Source organism: Callorhinus ursinus, unplaced genomic scaffold (assembly GCF_003265705.2).
Source record: "Callorhinus ursinus isolate GAN/ISIS: 27379988/994484 unplaced genomic scaffold, GSC_fseal_2.0 scaffold2, whole genome shotgun sequence".
NCBI classification, from domain to species: Eukaryota; Metazoa; Chordata; class Mammalia; order Carnivora; family Otariidae; genus Callorhinus; species Callorhinus ursinus.
The window spans coordinates 90,938,423-90,960,810 of record NW_027397064.1 but is presented as its reverse complement, the minus strand read 5'-3'; the positions used below and the strand labels follow the sequence as shown (position 1 = coordinate 90,960,810).

General features: G+C 42.3%; 1 protein-coding gene and 1 long non-coding RNA gene across 4 annotated transcripts in view; one reads left to right on the top strand and one right to left on the bottom strand.

Annotated features, from left to right (window-relative positions):
- LOC141371125 (uncharacterized) overlaps positions 1-22,388 on the top strand; it is a 153,550-nt gene that overhangs the window by 102,709 nt on the left and 28,453 nt on the right. The window lies entirely within an intron of this gene.
- Positions 17,966-21,997, bottom strand: CXCR4 (C-X-C motif chemokine receptor 4). 2 transcript variants are annotated; one of them, XM_025856717.2, is made up of 2 exons: positions 21,862-21,997; positions 17,966-19,553 (listed from the first exon to the last, which is right to left on the bottom strand). In XM_025856717.2, the coding sequence occupies exons 1-2, from the start codon at positions 21,874-21,876 to the stop codon at positions 18,507-18,509; spliced, it is 1,062 nt and encodes a 353-aa protein (XP_025712502.1). In that variant the 5' UTR covers positions 21,877-21,997; the 3' UTR covers positions 17,966-18,506. The 2 variants fall into 2 exon arrangements, with proteins under 2 accessions (XP_025712502.1, XP_073740614.1); XM_073884513.1 differs by having other exon boundaries at positions 17,966-19,540; positions 21,853-21,972.

Below are 22,388 nucleotides of genomic sequence, written 5' to 3'. Positions count from 1 at the left end.
TCAGTGGCCCTTCCACAGTGCTGAAAACAAATACAGAGAGATTAAAAAGCTGGTTAAGAACATCTCTGGTCTACAACAAACATTTATGTATAAGTCATCATAGGGATGATTAACATATCTCAGTAAGATTCATAGAGGGCTATTTGAATTAGAGAAGAACTTGATAGGGGGTGCCTGGGTGGCTCAGTCAGTTAAGCAACCGACTCTTAATTTAGGTTTAGGTCATGATCTCAGGGTAGTGGGATCCAGCCCCTTGTTGGGGCTCCGCACTCCCCTCTCCAGCACTCAGGCGGGGGTGGGGGGGGCAGGTGTAGCGCTGTGTGTGTCTGCTTCTCTCCTCTGCCCCTCCCCCCTCGCATGCACATGGGTGCCCCCACTCAAATACATAAATAAATAATTCCTTAAAAAGAAAAGAGAAGAACTTGTTATCTCCAAATATTAAATATATTTATTTACTCAATATAGTTTACACGAGATTCAGTACACTTTATAACATATGAGTGCAGGGATTGTAGTGAAGTAGGTAAAAGTAAGCTGATGTGGGTGAACTTGTTTTTGTTAACTGAATCAGTCAAGATGGGGCTTTACTTTATGTCTATTCCTATGCTTCACTGTTTCTTGAAAACCTGGAACATAGCTGGACATCAGGAAGGGAGAAATTGATGCAGACTCCAGTTTCTCTATCTATAGAGACCCCAAGGGCAAGACTTCATCTTGTTCATAATCACAGAGACTGACACTTACCAGGTGCTTAATTGATGCTTGATGGGGAACTATAGAAGGAACTGAAGCAAAGGGATGTTAGTGAAAAGTGCAATTAGTGGAGCATGGTGTTTCAGTGGTGCTCATTGATGAGGATGTGATTAAATATTAACTTGCATTCTGTGTTAAATACAGAGAAAATATTTTCGTGTTTCTTTGACTTTAGATTTTTCATGTGTGAGGTGGAGATTTGGATCAGATAATACCAAAGGTCCTACCACATCTAGCATGCTAGGGATCTATTTCCAATTGCTGTACCCAGAGTCAATAAATATTGAGTACTCATTAGCTTGGGTACCTGGCTAATCCTATTAGTTTCTTGGGGATATGGAATAAATGTACTATGGTCTCCACCCTTAGGAGTTGGAGAGAAAAAATATCACATAAAATGTAATGAGAAAACAGTTTATTCCTCAACTGTGGGCTCTAAAGATGCCTTCATGAGTGAGGAGCGTTGGAGAATGAGGATAACTTGAGTTAGATGATGGGGAGAAATACCAATCCAGGTTGAAAGAAGAGTAGGATCAAAGATGGGAACCGGTTGAGATGTTTGGGGACTCTGAGAATATGGACATGATTTTAGATGGGAAGTAGAGAGAAATACATTTGGATAGAGAGGCTGAAAACAGATTTTAAAGACTCTGAAGGCAAGTAGAAGGTAGGAAAGGTAATAGAGATACATCATCATTGTCCATATCCTCACCTTACCAAGTTTCTGATTAATATGTTATGCAGTGGGCCATCCTTCTGGAAATGTTCTCTCCCTTAGCTTCCATAGACCACATGTGTTTTGTCTTTCCTTTTACCTCAGTCTCCTTTGCAAGCTTATCCTCCTCTAACTAACCTCTAAGTGTTGAAGGCCCTTGGGGTCCAGTCCATGGCCCTCTTCTCTATCTACTGTACTTGATTTAATCTAGCCTCATAACTTTAAATGCCGTCTTCATGGAGCTAACTAACTCCCCAATACATATCTCTGACCTCACCTACCCCTTGAGCTCCTCAGCCCCATATTTCCATCTCCACACTTGACATCTTCATTTAGATACCTCACAGGAACCCCCCATTACATAGTCATCCTTTACACTTACATATTGATCATTCCCCATTGTGGCTGAGGCTGCTGGTGCCCACCAACATCCTTTCTACTCTTTTTCCTTTAGTAAAATTGCTTTCCAATTTTAGCTTAACATATAGCTGCCCAGACAAAAGCTATATTTCATGGCCTCCATTTCAGTTAGGTGTGGTCATGATGTGGCTAGGCTCTCACCAATAAGACATCAACAGAAGTGGTGTGTGCCACTTCCCGACGGTGACTCCAACAAAATTGTGCTTTCCTTGTGAGCTGGGATACGATTGGGATGGCTGAAGCCAGAACAGCTAACTTAGATCCAGAAATAGAAACATTGCATTTAGGATGGTCAAGCTATCCTACCAACTGTGGACTTTACCTGTGGCTTATTATGTGAGAGAGAAATTGTTCCATATTTTTGAGCCACTATGCTCAGGAGCCATTTTGTATAGCAACTTAGACTGTACCCCTAACCAATCTACCAAATCTTCCCCATCTCAGTAAATGTTATCTTCATCCCCCTGTTTCCTCAGCCAGAAACAGGTTGATTCCTCATTTTCTTCAAATCTAATTTATTAATAAGTACTATTGGTTGTACCTAAAAAAATATACCTCAAATCCATCCACAATCCAAATTCATTCATAGCTACTACCTAATCTCCAAACCGATCACCTTGTTTTGTGTTTGACCCCATACAACCCTTCTCCTGACTGCAGGCAGAGATAGCTTTAAAAACTTAATGCATCAGGGTGCCTGGGTGGGTCAGTCAGTTAAGCATCTGCCTTCGGCTCAGGTCATGATCTCAGGGGTCCTGGGATTGAGTCCCACATCGGGCTCTCTGCTCAGCAGGGAGTCTGCTTCTCCCTCTCACTCTCCCTTTGTGCTCTGTCTCTCTCTCAAATCAATCAATCAATCAATCAAATCTTAAAAAAAGAGAAAAACTTAATGCATCGTGTCATGTTCCTGTTTGAAACCTCTCAGTGCCTTCTCATTTTATTAAGATAAAGCCCTAAGTCCTGAACTTGACCCTCTATGACCAGGTTTCTGCTTTTTTCCCCAACCTCATCTTGTGTTACTTTCTCCTTGCTCACCAGTCTTCAGCCACAGGGGCCTTCTTTCCATTTCAGTTTCTCAAACAGTCCAAACTCTTCACAGTCTCACACCTCTGCTCACGTGTCGTCTGTCTAGGGAAGTTCTGTCCTTCAGTTCTTTGCAGGTTGGCTCCTACTCATCTTGCAGGTCTTGGCCTAACTCGGCTGCTCAGCTCTCCAATTGTATTTCATAATAACTTATTGCTTTCATTTATAGTACATCACAATTTATAATTATACATTAGACGGAGGCTCTGTTTGTTAGATATCTGTTCTTCCCCATAGTCTGGAAGCTCTCTGGAGGCAAGGACCATGCTGGTGCTGTTCACCTCCATACACCTAGCATAGTCGCGGTGCTTTTCACACAGTAGTTGTTTAATAAATCGAATGCTTCCTGAAATGAAATGAGTAGGAGAGAAATAGGATAGAGCAGAGATTAAGGAAAACTTATCTATGAGAAATATGTGAAGTGGATTTTAGTTGGAGAGAGACTAGTTTAGTATTTACTTTAGTATTAGTTTCCCAGGGCTGCTGTAACAAATAACTACAAACCAGGGCCTTAAAACAACAGAAGTTCATTCTCTCATAGTCGTGGAGATCAGAAGTCTGAAAGCAAGGTATCAGCAGGGCCAAGTCTCTAGGGGAGGATCCTTCCTTACTTCTTCTAGCTGCTGGTGGTTGCCCCAAATCCTTGGAGTTCCTTGGCTTGTGGCAGCATCACTTGAATCTTGCCTCTGTTGCCCCATGGCACTCTCCCTGGGTGTGTCTACTCTCTTTATGTCCCTTCCCTTCTTATAAGGACAGCAATAATATTAGATTTATGTCCTACTTTGTTCCAATATGGCCTCACCTTAACTAATTACATCTACAAAGACCCTGTTTTCAAGTTAGGTCACATTCTGAGGCTCCAGTTAGGCATGAAGTTTTTGGGAGGTCACTATTCAACCCAGTGTCCTGGAGGTGTAAGGAAACCAATTTGCTATATTCTAGGCAGGAGGCAAAAAAGGCCTGACCTGTGTATAAGCATAAGAACAAGTGACAATTGTTCATAATTAAGAAATGATAGACCATAGAATTTTAGGACTGGAAGAGACCTGAGAGGCCTCAAGTCTCTGATTCTCAAGTTAGGCTTCTTATATTCTTCAAATAAGGTGGCTCAGGGGTGGTTAGAAAGTGGGGGCGGGGGGTGCATAAGGAAGGTTTTCCAGGCCCACCACCCCTTTATATCCAGAACAATTACAAATATATGTTTTAGATGCTTGGTATCCACAGAAGATTTTGTTTGAAGATTGATTTTGTTATAAATCTTGTCTAAATCTCTCATTTCATTGATCACGAAACTGCAGCCAATTAAAGAACAAGACAATGATACAGAAGTAAATTGCATAGAGTGAACTGTTGGATTTAAGAACGTGGGATGAAGCCAACCAGAGCAGTACAGGAAATTAGCATGAAAGAGAAGAAGTTTTAAACCTAATGGTCGCATTTGTGAAATACAATGAGAAAACAAAGTTCAATTGTCTTTGTTCCTATAAGCTATAGTTCTTCTGGACAGGGACCTGAGGGTGGCCCTGTCCTTGGAGCAGGGACACAGGACAAAGTAGAAGGAGCCAGGAGATGTGAGTATAATTCTGTCCTGCCCAGGTCACTGAGCAATAGACTGAACACAGGGAGAAGGAAGTACCACAGGTGGCAACTGGGTTTCATAAGTAAATAATGAGGAGACAGTGTGGTATGGCAGATGGAGAAAGGTGGTTTGGACAGAGATTAAGTTCATAGAGGACCTTTTGTTTTGCTTGTTTTGGACATACTGGGTTTGAAGTGACAGTGGAAAATGAAAACTTTGGCAAGTAAACCTGTGTCTATTTTGTAGCCCCCATGACCTTTTCATTCCAATGATGGACAAGGTAGTGTCTCCTAGTTCATGGTGTCCTTCCCATGGTGCCCATTTTGGAATGCACTTTGTAGAAGTTAAAGAATCATGTGATCTGTGACTGGGGCTATCATCTCTCACCTGGACCACATATGTATTCTCTGGCTAAGTGATCTTCCCAAATCGACTCGGGCTCATTTTAATTTCTTCTCCACACTGCAGTTATCCTTGCAAAACACAAACCTGATTGTATTATATATCCCTCTTTAAAATACTTTTCATTGCTCAAAGATCAATGTCCCTGAAGTGCCTTACGATATGTGCTCTTTCAGATAGGTCTGACCCCTGCCTTGACTTCCTAGCCTCATCTGGCACCACTTCTCCCCCTGACCTTGGAGATGTAGCTACACTTAGTTTTGCTAACTTCTTCCTGCCCCAGGGCCTTTGCATGTGTCCTTCATGCTATCATTTCCTCTACCTTTTACCCTCTCCAAATACACAGTCATCCTTAAGATGCCAGCCAGCACAGTAAACGTGTCTTAGGGACTTTTTCCCTGACCTAGGTCTAAGTCAGTTTAAGTTACCTTCTTTTGTTTCTTTCAGAGCACTAAGCTCAGTTCATAAATATGCATTTTTTTTGCCTTGGCTATTTGTTTAATGTTTAGCTCTCCTATTCTAGGTCCATATGAGCAGGGGCTATGTATGTCTTGCTGTGCTCAGCACCTAGCACAGCACCTGGCATGTAGTAATGGAATGAATGAATGAATGAATAAAAGCCATAATTCAAATATTTGACTCCTTCAGATTCCACCTAATGTTGAATTCAAAGCACAACTTTTTTGGGGAGGAGCAATTGCTGCTTTTGCATATAGGTTATATCACACTTTAACAAAAATTTAAAATTTAAATCTTCCCACTATGTAAGTATTTGGCAAGTTATATTGGGTATTAAAAATGCATTTCCTTGAAGACCTTGATTTGGGCTATTAAAGCACTTGCTGAGAGACATTCTCCTCCTCCTCTTCCTCCTTCTTCTCCTTCTCCTTCTTCTTTTTTTGCTGAGAGACATTCTTATGTTTTAAGAGCAAAAAATAGCAGATGTTGGTGAGGATGTGGAGAAAGGGAAACCCTCTTACACTGTTGGTGGGAATGCAAACTGGTGCAACTACTCTGGAAAACAATATGGAGGTTCCTCAAACAGTTAAAAACAGAACTACCCTATGACCCAGCAATTGCAGTACTAGGTATTTATCCAAAGGATACAAACATAGTGATTCGAAGGGGCACATGCATCCCAATGTTTATAACAGCATTATTAACAACAGCCAAATTATGGAAAGAGCCCAAATGTACATTGACTGATGAATGGATAAAGAATATGTGATATGAATACGAATATATATAATGTTCCATATAAAATGGAATATTACTCAGCCATCAAAAAGACTGAAATCTTGCCATTTGCAACAACGTGGATGGAGCTAGAGTGTATTATGCTAAGTGAAATGAGTCAGTCAGAGAAGGACAAATACCATATGATTTCATTCATATATGGAATTTAAGAAACAAAACAGATGAACATAATGGGAAGGAAAGGAAAAGTAAAATAAGATAAAAACAGAGAGGGAGGCAAACTATAAGAGACTCTTAACAATAGGGTACAAACTGAGGGTTGCTGGAGGGGAGGTGGGTGGGGGATGGGGTAACTGGGTGAAGGGCATTAAGGATGGTATTTGTTGTAATGAGCACTGGGTGTTATGTGCAAGCAATGAATCACTAAATTCTACCTCTGAAATTAATATTACACTATATGTTAACTAACTAGAATTTATATCAAATCTTGAAAGAAAAGAAAGTAAAGAAATTGCTTGACTTTATTTTTTATCTTTCTTAAATGTATTAAACAATTTCCTGATTTCATAAAAAGAAGATATTTAATATAAGTAAATGGTTAAATGGTTCTTAATAATGAGCATCATCAATATAAACATCATTGGCTCTTCTCTGATATAAGTATAGTACTCAGCACTTTTTTATGGCAGAAGCAAAGCACTCATTTATATCTTTCTTTTTCTTTTCTTTTTTTAATTTAAATTCAATTGACTTTAAAAAGCCTCGCTACAAAATCAGGTTACTGTTTTACCTTTTGAGGGCTGCAATACCCATGGAGGGGCTGCTCAGAACTTCCTTCAAGAAAGAACTTGCCTTGAGCCCAGTTAGCTGACAGTTTCCAGCTCTGAGTGCCTTCAGGCCACACCCAAGCTCTCTAGCTGAGGCTACCACGCGCTGGCTCTTCCCAAGTAGCCCCCAGCAAATGATAGAGCATGGTCAGAATGCCAGGACCTGGTCGTTTCTGCCCAATGTGGGGATTCCGTACTAGGTGCACTTTCCCCTGGAGCTACCAGCTGGGTTGGCCAAGACTTTGCTGGGTCTGCGCTGTGGTCTGAGGCTCTCTTTCCAATCCTGCTTCCTCCCTAAGATTGCAGTCTGAAGGCTTTTTGTGCCCAATTCCTTTCCTTTCCCTTTGATCTTTCCTGGGATATCCCCTCCAATAGACCTGTTGCCTTCCTAACCCTCTCTCAGCATCTGCTTCTTGGAACATCCAACCAACATAGAGGGCTTCCAGTAATATAATGATATAAGATTAAAATGTTAGGGTTTTATTTGTTTAGATTTTTCAATTTTCCTTTCCTAGCTCATTCTCTCTGATGATTTTTAGTTGTTCACTATATAAGGCCTATTTCTGAAATGAAGAATGATTCCAGAAGAATAATAATTTCTTGTTATGAGTCTGTAAGCTCCATGAGACCTGAGATTTTGTTTGTTACTGTCACAACCCAACACTTGATACATAGCATATGCTGGATGAATATTTGTTGAATGATTGAATGCATATCTTAAAAATCATTTTTTCTGTTTCTATTAAATAGAAGAGACAAGAACAAGACATACTATAATAGCATTTTCTATAGAGGCTATATTAGTTTGGTAGGGCTGCCATAACAAAGAGCCACAGACTGGATGGCTAAAACAACAAATCAATTTTCTTAGTTCTGGAGGCTAGAAATCAAGGTGTCAGCAGGATTAGTTTCTTCTGCGGTCTTTCATGTTAGCTTGTACATGACCCTCTGTGAATGTCTGTGTCTTAATTTCTTCATAAAGACACCAGTCATGCATTAAGGCCCACAGAGACCTGATTTCACCTCTTTAAAGAACCCATCTCCAAATACAGTCACATTCTGAGGTACTGGGACTTAAGGCTTCAACATATGAATTTTGGGTAGTACAACTTAGAGCCCATAATAGAGGCCCATAAAAACATGCCAGTAAGCAATTCTTTGGTTTAAGGTGTTTTACTTTGTGTTGGATGCAAATGGAAATAGAAATAAAATACAATAAAAAATATGAAAAATAAAAATTATATGAAACAAGGCAAATGACTGATTTATAGCCAAAGAATTATATAAGTGTATCTAAAAAGCATACAGTGAGGTATAAAGGCTAAAACTCTTTGGTAATTCCTGGGTGGACTTGTAATGCTTGACCAAGTACATCACACATCATAAAAAAGAAACAAGTTACAACTCATAAATGACCATATGCTTCAAACTACCAGTGGAAATTTCTTTACCATGTGAATTTAAAATCTAAATCTAACCAGATAGTATCTTTCTCATATTTTTGAAGAGAATTTTTGTTTTTAAAGCTTTTACTTATTTATTTGAAAGAAAGAAAGAGAGAGTGAGAGAGAACACGAGGTGGGGTAAGGGCAGAGGCAGAGGGAGAAGCAGACTCCCTGCTGAGCAGGGAGCCTGACTTGGGGCTTGATCCCAGGACTCCCGGATCATGACCTGAGCTGAAGGCAGATGCTTAACCAACTGAGCCACCCAGGCATCCCTGAAGAGAATTTATATACATTATATACATGTAGGACAATTTGTTTCCCAGAAAAATACAAATTATGAAAAATTATTACTTATTAAAACATTAATTTCATTTTAACCATAGGAAAAAATGTTAATTTTTCCTTGCTAGTCCCTGCTGTCTACCTGATTCCTGAGCCTATCTCAAGTAATAAAAGTAACGGGCTTGTGGTATGCCCTCCACAAAGGTGAACATTGGTTTTTCTCTGCTGGCATTTCCCACCTCCGAAACTTGCATTTTGTTACATGCTGTAAACCACCATTGTTGTGTGCTGCTATATTTTGGGGACTTATTAGAATGAAGGAAGTTCTTCCCTAACATGACATTTCCTTTCTAATACAATACAAAAATGGAGTATTTAGGGTTGACCACTTACACATTGTTCCCATTTCAGGCCCCACGGTATTGCCGTCATGTATGAATGCCTAACGCTTTTAGAGATTTCCTTTAGGATTTTCTAGTATGTTTACTTTCCTGTGGATTTTGAAAGACTTGACCTCTCTGAGAGAAGTCTTTTGAGAGACCCCAGATGCATATCACCTCTGTGAGAGCCTTAACAGGCCAACCTTGTAAAGATGGTGCCATAACTATGTATTGATTCGAAATTGCTTTGCTCACCGTAAGCACAGTCTGACCCTGTGGCTACCATTCTCCTCTACTTGTGAAATTCTCTAGACCCTTCCTTGACACCATGACCGTCAGTTCAGAAACATTGGATTATATCAAAGGCTCTATCAGGAATATAATGTTAAGACTTATGCTATTAGTAAATTCTACTACTAGATTCTAAATACCTTGAGGGTAATGTACATGTCTGATTTAAAAAAAAAACCGTTAAAAGATAAACTGAGGCACATTAAAAAGTGTAAGATTTTCTTTGAGCAGAAATGGATTGGAATAGGGTAACATCATAACAGAAGTGGTTTAGAGCACTCCTTGATAGGAGCCCAGACACACTTACACAAAAAATGATCCAGAAGCAAAGAAAGGAAGTTACTTGATTGGCTATACCTTAAAGCCTATTGTCTATTTTCGATTGCTTGTCTTTAGCATCTTGATTTTGTAACCTTGAGGCATTTACTACAGGCTTAGATTTTGATTTGCGTACATATTTAGCACCTACTTGGGCCCTGAGCTAATTAAAAAAAAAAAAAAAAGGAAAAGACTGGGTTCCTGTATTGGAGTGTTTATAGCCTAGGAAGGAGCTTGTACACTTCCTTCTTTCTTGCCCTATGCCTTTTAAAACAAGCTGATTATCGTTTCATTATTCATTATAATAAATTTTGGGTACAGAGAAACCAAGATTTAAAAATCAACCAAAAAGCCTATGGCTTAATTACTGCTAATAACATTTTACTTTAATTTATCTTTTTTTCATATACATAGACTTTTTTAAAAAACATTAAGTATGTTTATTTTTTCACTTAAAAGAAATTTATTTAAATTCAATTAATTAATGTTTAGTGTATTACTAGTTTCAGAGGTAGAGGTCAGTGATTCATCAGTCTTATATAACACCTAGTGCTCATATGCATAGACTTTTAAAAACATTTATAATCAGATAGCACACACAATTTTGTAACCTGCTTCTTTCATCTCACACATCATAAACATTTTACAGTAGCCTGTGTAAACATTAGTTAGGAAGCTGGATTATATTCCAGGGAGTGGATTCACCATAGCTTCCTTAATCCTCATTTTGCTGCCAAGTATTTATTTGACTTCCTGCCTTTTTTTAAATTATAAATGCAAAACTCAACTTTGTGCACAAAACATTTTTAATATTTAGGATTGTTTCCTGAAATTAAATGTCCAGAGACAGTCTCTCTATGTCAAACGGAATGAATATCACAACTCCCAGGGCATGTACCAGTGACTTTGGAAGGGTCTGGTCCATTTGCCCCTGCCCTGCAGCACTCAGTGATGCCTGGCTCACTGGGTCCTTACCCTTGGGACACTGCTACTTTGAAAATGTTTGCTAGTTTGATAAGTGAGAAGTAGTGTGTTGTTGTTTTGATTTTTATTTATTTGGTTGCCAGTGAGGTTGAACATTTCCTCATATTTTTGTTTATCACTTTTATTTCCTCTTTTATCAGTTGGCACTTTGTGTCCTTTCTCATTTTATTTATTATTTCTCCCACATCTCTCTCTCTCTCTCTCTCTTTTTTTTTTTTTTTTCCACTCCATACTGATGGTGTTTTGGCTCAGCCAGGAATTTTTTTCCAAGGCCACTTTAGCCAGTATAGCTTGTCTTCCTTCACTCTGGATATGGTGACCGAACAGTCATTTTTATACTATCATGCAGATATAACAGAAAACACTCTTTAAAACAGAAAGTACTTTAAAGTTGCTTCAGCTTTTTGGAGTCTTGTCATCTGAGACAGCAGTTGGGCTTCTCACCTTGGAAAGAATGTTCTAGAAAGTGAGGAAGTTCACTTGGGGACATTTTTAGTAAGAACCCTAAGAGTGGCAGCCACTTGGAGATTAATCCTGACATTCCCCTGAGGCTAAAAGGGAAGAGCAGACTATCCTCAGTCCCCCAAAAGCTGGGGTGAGATCCAAAACTACTTGCTGCACCACTGATTTTTCTTGGGCTTTTGTGGCTGGGAAACACTATTCATTGCAGCGGATTATGGCTTTTTCTTTTGTCCTGTTTACTAACTGGGGAGCCATTGCCAAAAGTTGTGACTGGTGATTATCATTTTGGAGGAGTAGAACTTGTGCTGCTCACCCCCGAGAAAGGTTAGTCAGCACCTCAACAACTTTTATTGGTGAGCTGTCATTGTTCTCACTACAGGGAGTTATAAAAGGAGATTCCACCTTCACCCACACTCTGGGAGATGAGAGAGGTAGAGCACAAAAGTGGATAAGAAAGGCAACTCTGTTATCCCAGACCTTTCTCTCCTAAATAATAGACCTAGTAAGGCAGCAGGATCTTGCCAACCAGTATGTCACAAACCAGCATACAGACCCATGTTGAGGTCCCACCTGTGAAAGCATTTTGTGAATGGTAAAGTGCTTTATAAGTGGTAGGTGTGATATTTTTGCAAATAGTTGAAGGTCACTGGTTCACTGGGTTTATTCTTGGTTCCTCAAGGGTGAACTTTCCTATATTTAGAGTTTCACTTATTCATTCACATTTACTGAATTTCTACTATATTTTAAGCATTCTTTAGGCCTAGGGTCAGCAAACTATAGTCTGCAGGTCAGATTTGACCTGCCACCTGTTTTTCATAGCCTGGGAGCAAAGAATGGCTTTTACATTTTTATAAAATTGTTTAAAAAAAAATCAAAAGAAGAATAATATTTTATGATACTTAAAAAGCATATGAAATTCAAATTTCAGTGTCCACAATTAAAGTTTTATTGGAACACAGCTATGCTCATTCATTTATATATTGTTGTCTCTGAATGCTTTCCTGCCACAATGGCAGAGTTGAGTAGTTAAGAGAAACTATGGCCTGTTGAGGCTAAAATATTTACTCTCTGGCCCCTTACAGAAAAAGCTTTCCACTCCTGTTCTAGAGATGGGGGATAGAGCTATAAACAAGATAGACATTGTCTTTGCATCTATGGGTATCATTACTTTAAAGATGGTCCCGGTGGGACTCACCCTTGATCCTGGCTTTAGAAACCTCAGGTTCTAACCAGCTGAGCTAACCTTATATAATTTTAGCCAACACTGGCACAACCTTATGGAATCTGATTATTTCTTCATCAAATCAGATCAAATCTATGAATTAACAATGTTAGACTTCAAAGTTCTCTACACTTAAGACATTAAACGAGTTAAGGAGCAAAATTTATTTTCAAAATGGAAAAAGAATAACTGTAATGACACACAAAAGCTGCTTTTAACTTTTCAAAGCCTTTTATTTGTGCTAGCTTACATACTGCAGACTTCATGAGCTAAGAATTTGGGATGGAAAAGCTCACTTTGGACTGATAGAGACTGAGCAGGCTTGCCAGAGGAAGTAGGATGTGGCCTAAAATGATAGTCTTGATTTCCTTCTTCATTCCCAGGGGCCTAACAAGTTGTCTCCTGTGGACAGAAGGCCAAGAACTGCCTTTAGGGCTCTTTCCCATATCCTATGGTTTGGCAGAATTTCTGCTCTTAGCCTCATGATGTGAACAGACCAGGATTGGGAGCTTCTCACCCAGCTTGTGAGGTGGGCAGGGATCTGCTCTTCCCTAAATGGGGAATCCGTGGAAATAAGACTGGGAGTGAGGAGGTATTATATAATAGGAAAATTAGGTGGGCGAGTGGAAATTTTGATATCTTAAAATGTAAGGCAGTTTGGAAAGTCTGGGAATCCTTTGGCTAATTTCCAGCTTATCTAGAACATCAAAATATTATATCTTTCTCTATACTGTGAGCAACTTGCATACCTGCCTGGCCCAGGGTGTTGTTCAATAAATGGTTCAATTAAAGAATGCCTGAAAGAATGAAGGAAGGAGGTCAAGTCACATGCCAACATTAATCAGAATGCTTAGAGTGTGATGTGCTCTTAGGAATAGAAATTCATGGGTGTTCATTTATTCGCTCATTCAACAAATGTTTATTGACCACTTACTATGTACCAGGCACTTAATCCCATTTTATTTCAATGACTAATAGTGAAAACCTTTCTCTTTTAAAAAAAAAAAGATTTTATTTATTTATTTGACAGAGATAGAGAGCACAAGTAGGCAGAGCGGCAGGTAGAGCGAGAGAGAGAAGCAGGCTCTCTGCTGAGCAGGGAACCTGATGTGGGGCTCCATCCCAGGACCCCGGGATCATGACCTGAGCCGAAGGTAGACGCTTGACCAACTGAGCCACCCAGGAGCCCTAATAGTGAAAATCTTTCTAAAATATCAGTGGGGTGCCTGGGTGGCAGAGTTGCTTAAGCGTCTGACTTTGGCTCAGGTCATGGTCTCAGGGTCCTGGGATTGAGCCCGGCATCGGGCTCCCTGCTCAGCATGGAGTCTGCTTCTCCTTCTCCCTCTGCCCCTTCCTCTCCCGTTCTCTCTCCTCTTGCTCATGCTCTCTCTCTCTCAAATAAATAAATAAAATCTTCAAAAAAAAATCAGTGTCTGCTTTGCTGCTTTATAAAGCATAATCACACAAGTGTCTATTATTGAGCTCTAAAGAGGACTGAAGAGCATGGAGGATCTTTTTGACCTCATGGTTTTTACCCTGGCTCACAGGGTAGAAGATGATGAAGTTGCTGTAGTGCTTAAGAAGACACACACTGGCGTCAGCCTGCCTATGTTCATATCTAGGCTTTACCACTCATATGATGTTGGATAAATTTTGCCTCAGTTTCTCCATCTGTAAAACGGATAATAATACCTCCTACATAAGGTGGTCATGAAGATGAAATAATCTAAGTACCCTGGTACATAGGAAGTCCTCAAGGTAAATGGTAATTGTTTTTGTGATCACACAGAAGTTAACCTAGAAAAGATAGAGGCATTTGGACTGAAGATATTGAGAACTTGAGGACATGCCCCAGAACGTGGTGGTTCGGCTTCAGTGCCATTTATAGTATACATAGGGGAAAGAACACAACCCCGTTATTGTAATTTAACTTCTCTGTGTTCTTGCCTGAAAATGGGGGGAGTGATACCAAACTGGTAGGGCTCTTCTGAGGAGCATATGGATGAGTGTGCCCGGAGTTCAGTTAGTTCTCAATAAATATTACTTTCCTTCTGACGGAGTCAAATATGAGGAAGTAATTCCCTTTAATTAAGAGTGTTGATGAGTTGGGTTCTAGTTAATTGAACTGTAATATGTAAATCAACTTAATCGTGGACTGGCTCTACCAGATAAACACCCAGCACCTGGTATGGTTTGGTTGAGCACCTTTATTTGTTTGATTTTGAAAAATCTTTCCCCCTTCTGTGGATTCTTAATATTGTGGATCCCTCAACTCAGCCTGCAAATACTTTGCGTTTTCAGTTGAAAGAAGGATTTTCAGAAGGTTTTAGATTTTAATTGTTGGACTTAATAGGATTGCTTTAAATTAATCCAAGTCACTTGCAGACAATGGAACAATGGCCTGGTACCTCATCACTCCTTGTTTATTTTTTAAATAAAAGGAGCAAAGTGGGACATGTTCCAAATTGAGTCACAGGCTGGGGTGAGGATTAACTGAGTAAACATTGTGGTCTTTGGGGAGACAGATATTGGGTGGGAGCTAGAAAATCTGCAGCAGTCACCCTTTACGATTTGTTTCCCTTTGTGCAATGTCTTCCTAGCATAGCATGAGAGAAGACAAACAGAAAGACATGTTCATTATGACAAAGTGACGTTGAAGTAAAGGTGAAAGAAAATGGTGTGTGTTGAGTAAGGGGGCATGAGAATACATTGAAGTGAGACGAGGTAGAGGAGCTAAAGGGAGACTTTGGAACTCTGTCCGTTGATAATTTCATGGAATTATACTGTTTGGATATACCCTTATTTTCATAATCATTATCATCCTGTGACCCTCATCTTGAAAAAGCATTCTCAATCTTGAGCACTATGGACACTTTGGGCTGGATAATTGTAGAATGTTGAGCAGCATCCCTGCCCCCTACCCACTAGATGCCAGTAGCACTTTACCCACCCATCCCAGTATAATAACCCAAAATGTTTCCAGAGTTTACCAAATATTTCTTGGGGGGCAACCCCTGCCCCCCAACCTGCCCTGCCCAGTTGAGAGCTACTGCTTTGAAAGGATTCATTTCAACAATGTTCTCTTAGGCTGTGCTCATGGAAAGGTCATTCCTCTGGCTAACTTTTGAATCTCCAGCACCGACTGGCTAAGCCACATTGACAGCCAAGTAGAGTCCTCCTCAAAGTGGGCTCGGTACATCCCTATGATGCCAGGCTGCAATGTCACATTTTTAAGTGTTGGGGGGATGCCTAGATTATTTTCTAAGGTAATGTGAATTTTGTCTCCAGTGGTCCTTGCCCCTCCTCAGTATTACATGGACGTAATGACAACTCAATTCTGTTTGTGGAGACTTTACTATCTGACAATAAGCTTGGAGAAAGTCAAGCTTGTTAGATTGTTAAAAATAAAACCTGTAGGTTATCCTCTTAAAAGGGTACCCCAGAGTTATTATTTTAACATAGGCATAAGCACAAAAGGAGGCTGAGAAGCCCACAGTAGGGGGAGGTGAATTGCCCAGTGGCATTTTAGGAAAACAAAGGCTTTGCAAGATAAAAACATCTTCTTTCCTCCCCAGTTACAGGCTTAATGTTATTAATAACTCAGATGTCATATTTATGCCATTAGTGGCAGCATGCATACAATTTAAATATTTTATCTTCCATTATACAACTCTGGATCTACATTACTGACTTTCAAGGGCCCCATTCATAAGGGATGAGGAGAGAGAACAATCAGCTACTTCATGCAAGGGCTGGCTAGCAGACTGGGTTTCCCAGCATTGTCGGACAAACCACGACACAGGGAATGCTTTGGAGCCACTTGGAACATGGCAGGGTAGGGGCAGAGAATGATGGGGGGTGGAGCTTTCGGGGCAAGGAGAGAGCCAAACCTTTTTTTCTCTTTAAAAGAGTTATCCCACCTTTGTTCCACGGGAGAATGAAATATCCATTAAGACTGGTGACACTGGGAATTTTGTTTCAGCTCAGTTCCTTTTGTTGTGACTCCAGGGTAAAGGAGAGGAATCTGGGGTGACTAGGTTTCAAGCCAAGAGGAGAAAGAAAACGAATTCCTTCCAAGAATTTCTTCTATTGTCTCAAGAATAAATATTTATAGAGAAAGTTCAAGTGAAGTCTTTTACAATGGTCATGGTTTTAAGACTAAGCCTTCCAAAGAGTACATGTAAAACTATGCTTAAATGAAGGGTGATCCAATTAGGCTTCCCAGGGAAAAACCAAGAAACCTCAAGATAATTTCCTATATAAAATCTAATTGTGTTCTCAAGTGGAATAGGAATACCACTCTGAATTATTCCAGATCCATAGACTGCAGCAGAAATGTACAGCCAAATTGGATTCTATTTTAAGTAATTAAGTTATTTCCCTTCACAGGATCTATAATTTGCCTTCAACAAATGTGATTTGCCTCAGAAAGATAATACATTGCAATTTTTCCTTCAAAATAGATTTTCTGTGCCAGAAACAATTATGAAAAGTAGACCAAATATTGCCTTGATTATATCCTGGTTATTATCTTTTGAGTGCACGTCTGGAGTGCCCTGTTTGTGTTCCAAAGTGAGATAGGGAGATAGGTATGGCTGCTTTATCATTTAGAAGTTATCTTTAAGTGGAGACCTGAGCTGAAATTTACTTAAGAGCCTGGGGCTTTGCACAACTCTAGTGTAAATAGCTACGGGTATTACTACATACGACTCCAAAATCTTGTGCAAAATGTGGCCAGTGAGGAGCTTGGTTCAATGGACCTTTCTTCTGAGCTCTGAAAGCACCGATTTAACTTTTATCTGCTTGGTTAAACCCTTGAGGTGCTAGGTGTTACAATAGATTAAGTGTTGAGATTTGCATAGAAGATATTGCAAGAGGGGTATTTTTGGCCTGGTTAATTTTATGAAGAAAACATTCACTTTTGGCTTTATCTTCAGTAACAGATCAGTTGACTTATGACCAGGTGTTCTGGGGAACAACAGTGGTATGGTGAATAGCATGGGGTGAAACGATGGGTGGAATCAACTCCTGGTTTGTCCCCTTGAAAGTGCCAGTTACAGAAAGTCTATGAATCTCAGTTCCTTTGTTTTTGGAAAGGGAATGATGGTATCTAGATTGAGAGAATCAGAGGAGAAAAGCATACTAGGTTTGGCACAGCACAGACCTGGATTATACAAGGGGTCAGTCGTAGTAAAATCGAAAACATGGTGGGTTGCACACCTTTTCTCATTTACACACACTTATCCTTCAGAAAGATTCTTTTTCATAGGAATAGGAAACTGGCTGGACGTTTCTAAAGTCTAGGAGTTGAAAGTGGTTGAGACTTAAGAATCTGAAGACAGATTCCCTGGTTTGGGATACTGGCTGTGCTGCTTACCATGCCTTTAACCAGGTCACTTGGGATTTCTGTGCCTCAGTTTCCTGCTCTACAAACTGTAGTTCTACTATTAATAATTGAGCCAGAGTTCCTGTCATAGAATTATGATAAGGGCTAAGCAAAATATTACAACAACCAGGACAGGACCTGACATGCCATAAATATATTATTATTTTTGACTCCTGTTAGCCAAAGGAATGTCAACAGAACTCAGAACATAACGCTGACTAAGTTTATCATGAACTTTTATTAACAACTTAATACAAGACTGTACATTGTAGGTGCTGAAATCAGTCCACTTCTGAAAACTGAAAAACCAGCATTTCTATACCACACCAGGCTTTGGTTATAAGTGCCACCTTCTACAGCAAAATCACATAGTGTAACCAAACAATTTAAGAACAGGAAAAAGAAAATGTTCCACTGGAATGGAGAGATTATTTATGTACAAACAGCTGAGGATCATTTCTAGCTTAAGTGATTCACTACACACTCTGGAATGTTCAGTTCCCTTTTCTACAGTCCTACAACCAGACATACAGCAACTAAGAACTTGGCCACAGGTCCTGCCTACAGACATTCATCCACATGAAAAACAAAAAAAAACCACATTTATATAAATAAGTCAGTTAAACCTCACAAAAACTAAAGAAACACAAGAAAAAAATCCAATAAAAAACTGTACAGTTTCAGTCAGTCTTTTATATCTGAAAAAATGTGTAACATAAAAAAAAAGTTCTTTAATGTATACAAGTCTTTTTGCTCAGTGTTAGCTGGAGTGAAAACTTGAAGACTCGGACTCGGTTGAAACAGAAGAATGTCCTCCCCGCTTCCCTTTGGAAAGGATCTTGAGGCTGGACCCTCTGCTCACAGAGGTGAGTGCATGCTGAGCAGAGGTTTTAAATTTGGCTCCAAGGAAGGCATAGAGGATGGGGTTCAGGCAGCAGTGGAAAAAGGCTAGGGCCTCAGTGATGGAAATCCACTTGTGCACAGTGCTCTCAAACTCACATCCTTGCTTGATGATTTCCAGGAGGATGAAGGAATCAATGCTGATCCCAATGTAGTAGGGCAGCCAGCAGGCAAAGAAAGCCAGAATGAGGATAACTGTGGTCTTGAGGGCCTTGCGCTTCTGGTAGCCCTTAGAGTGCGACAGCTTGGAGATGATAATGCAGTAGCAGGACAGGATGACGATGCCTGGCAGGATAAGGCCAACCATGATGTGCTGGAACTGGAACACCACCAACCACGAGTCGTTGGGATAGAAGCGGTCACAGATATACCTCCCATCGGCCTCCCTGACATTGGCAAAGATGAAATCAGGAATGGTCAACAGGAGAGCAGGTATCCAGACGCCAACGTAGACCACCTTTTCAGCCAACAGCTTCCTTGGCCTCTGACTGTTGGTGGCATGGACGATAGCCAAGTACCGGTCCAGACTGATGAAGGCCAGGATGAGAACACTGCTATAGAGGTTGACTGTATAGATGACATGGACTGCCTTGCACAGGAACTTTCCGAAGTACCAATTCGCCACAGCATCAACTGCCCAGAAGGGAAGCGTGAGGACAAAAAGGAGGTCTGCCACAGACAGGTGCAGTCTGTACTTGTCTGTCATGCTTCTCAGTTTCTTCTGGTAACCCATCACCAGGATGACCAATCCATTGCCCACTATGCCAGTCAAGAAGATGATGGAGTAGACCGTGGGCAGAAAGATTCGGTTGAAATGGGCATTTTCCTCCCGGAAGCAGGGTTCCTTCATGGAGTCATAGTCGCCTGAGCCCAAGTCATCTTCTGTGTAGTTATCTGAAGGGTATATCTGCAAAAGAGGCAAGGGAATGGACATTAACTTTCAGGTTCAGCTGGCATTCTCCCAAGTTCAAAAAAATGTTTCTGCAATTTTTAAATAGTAATTTATAAAACTAACTCATCCCAGCCTTCTTCAGGACATTCTGCTCCCAATGAAATAGTGAGGGAAGAGCACAAGAGAATTATTATAGACTCCTACGACCCTCCTCCCTATCCTCCCCCAGAGTCAGTTCATTATATCCTTCTTTAGTAGAACCAATTACAAAATTCTTTGTTTAGAACAAAAGGGCGCTAAGATTCTGAGGGTTTCAAAGTCACATCTTTGCTAACTGTTCCACCCCGCCCACTGGGGAAGAAAAAAACCTTGGGAGGGAAAATACCAAAACAAAACACAAAGAGGCCACTCCTAGGCTGCGTGGATGGGGGGTGGGTGGAGGCGGTGGGGGTGCAGGTGAGGAGTGGGAATAGAAGCTTGTGTTCTGAGGAGCTGGGATTAATTTTCTATATGAAGATTCACCAGGACAGGGAAAAGGGGAGGAAGGAGCTGGGCGCGGGGGGGGGGGGGGGGGGAAAACTTTTTCCTAAGGCGCAAAACATTGTCTTCCCCTCGCTTGTCTAAACACAAACCATTCTGGGCGCCTGGGTGGCTCAGATGGTTGAGCGTCTGCCTTCAGCTCAGGTCATGATCCCAGAGTCCCAGGATCGGTCCCGCATCGGGCTCCCTGCTCCTTGGGAGCCTGCTTCTCCCTCTGCCTCTCTCTCTCTCTGTCTCTCATGAATAAATAAATAAAATCTTTAAAAATAAATAAATAAACACACACCATTCTGTACTTCAAGCAACATGTAATGGGGAAGGAGAATACGCCTTAAACGAAGAGTCTTTAGCGCTTGGGCTATTGAACAGGGGTGTTAGAAGAGGATACTGCCCCACACACATGCCCGCAGCTGGTGCTCCTCAGGGGCATGGGTGTCTCTGGCGCGTTTCGGACGTTAGGGAGTGCAGCATTTTACTGGGAGGGGAAGGTCACGGGGTCTGCACTCAGTCCTCGCCCCAAGTTTCACTTCCTCACTCTCCCGGATCGCTTCCCACCCCGCCACTGACCCAGTAAATGGGGTCTGCAGCTGGAAGCCTCCAGGCGGAGGGCGCACCAAGGGCCGGGTGGTCCAACTCCCGACCTCCGCGGCTGCCCACCACGCCCACGCCCACCGCCAGCCGCAGCAGCTCCCAGGGTTCGGCCCGGCAGCTCGCCAAGTTCAGTCTCACAGGGTGCTGGGGAGAGAATGGGCGGCTCCTCCGTAAACGCCTTTGAATTGCGCGCCGCTGGGGGAAACTAAAAGCCTTCCTGGTAAGGGGTTTTCAAAAAGTCTCCAGGAAACCACCAACGGTTAAAAAGCGCAATTGGGATCGGTGAGAGCCAAACGGTCTCCCCACTTGCACCTGCCCGTCTGCGCCGCAACTACCGCCAACCCACTTGCCCTCCCAAGTCCTCACTCCACCCCGATCCCCGCCGAGCACACCTCTCGGTCATGCTGCGCAGTGACTGCTTAATACTCCTCCCTCTGTACTATCCCAAACTACCGAAACCCGGGGTCCACTCGCGGCGCTTCCGATGCCCGCGAGGTCTCTCCCTCAATCCCAAGGCGCGCGGGCTGCTCCTGGCCACCTCCCTGCTGCGGCCAATTCTCAGACCTCTCTCAGGCAAGCAGCACCTTGGGTCCGCCCGCCTTTCCCGCCCTCTGCTCACTGTGCGGTGGGCGGGGGGGGGGGGCGGCTAATGACACAGCTCCTCAGGCGGTGCAGAGTTTAGCGAACACGCGCCTAGCCTCAAGAGTGGTCCGCAGGAGCTTTTGCCTGAAATTAACCAGGGGCGCCGTCTGGCTCTGGGAACTCAGCCGCAGCGCACCGCCCTCCACCTCTAAATTCAGATCTAACTTAAAAGCAACCCTTCCCCTCCCCTGCGGGAGAGACCTTTGGTCGCTGTCCGGGGGCAGGGCGCACGCCTTCTCTGCACTTGTGCACGGAACGTTCTTATGTTTGCAAACAGCGTGCAACCCTAGCGCGCACCGCAGGACTCAAGGGGTAGACACATGCAGCCACCGAAAAGGTCCTTCCAGTCTTTTCTCCTCTACTTACAGAGTAAAAGATTCCAATCCTACCCCCCTCCTCCAGCGTAACCAAGCACACGAAAACTCCTTTCCACGCTCCTTCTCCGGGGTACCGGCACCTCCCCTGTTCTGGTCGCTTCTGCCCGCTCGGAGAGCGCTCTAAGTTTACGTGTTTGTACGTTTAAGAAAAAGCAGGTTGAAACTGGACTTACACGGAACCCGTCCATGGTAACTGCTCGCTCTCCAGCCGCAGTGGCTACCGGAGCAACCAAGTCGTCGGGGTCACTTTGCTACCTGCTGCCGCAGACAACAGACTGAAGTTTCTGGGTGAAGCTGGACTTTTATAAAAACACGCTTGGCAGGCGGCGCATGCGCCGCGCGGGTGCGCGGGCGGGGCAGGGAAAAGGGAGGTGGGGTGCGGGAGAGGGGCCAGACGTGGGGGAGGAGGGCTTCTGGGAGGGGCGGGGGCAAGCACTCCTGCAGTCCCAGTGAGGTTAATTGGGGTAAACCTGGGAATCCCCTGAGCGGCTGCTGTTAGCTGGAGGTCACCTTGTGAGTCTTGAGCTGTGGAGGGCCTCCCGGAGGCGTTCCCAACTTGGGAAAGCTGCTTGCGCCTGAAGGGAGGTGGGAAGCGCGGGCGACCAACGCGTCCCTATGTGGCGCATCCATCCTTGCTCACGTGGATGGAATTCCAGACCCGGGAATGCTACAAATGGAGACGCTGAGGCCCGGAGAAGGG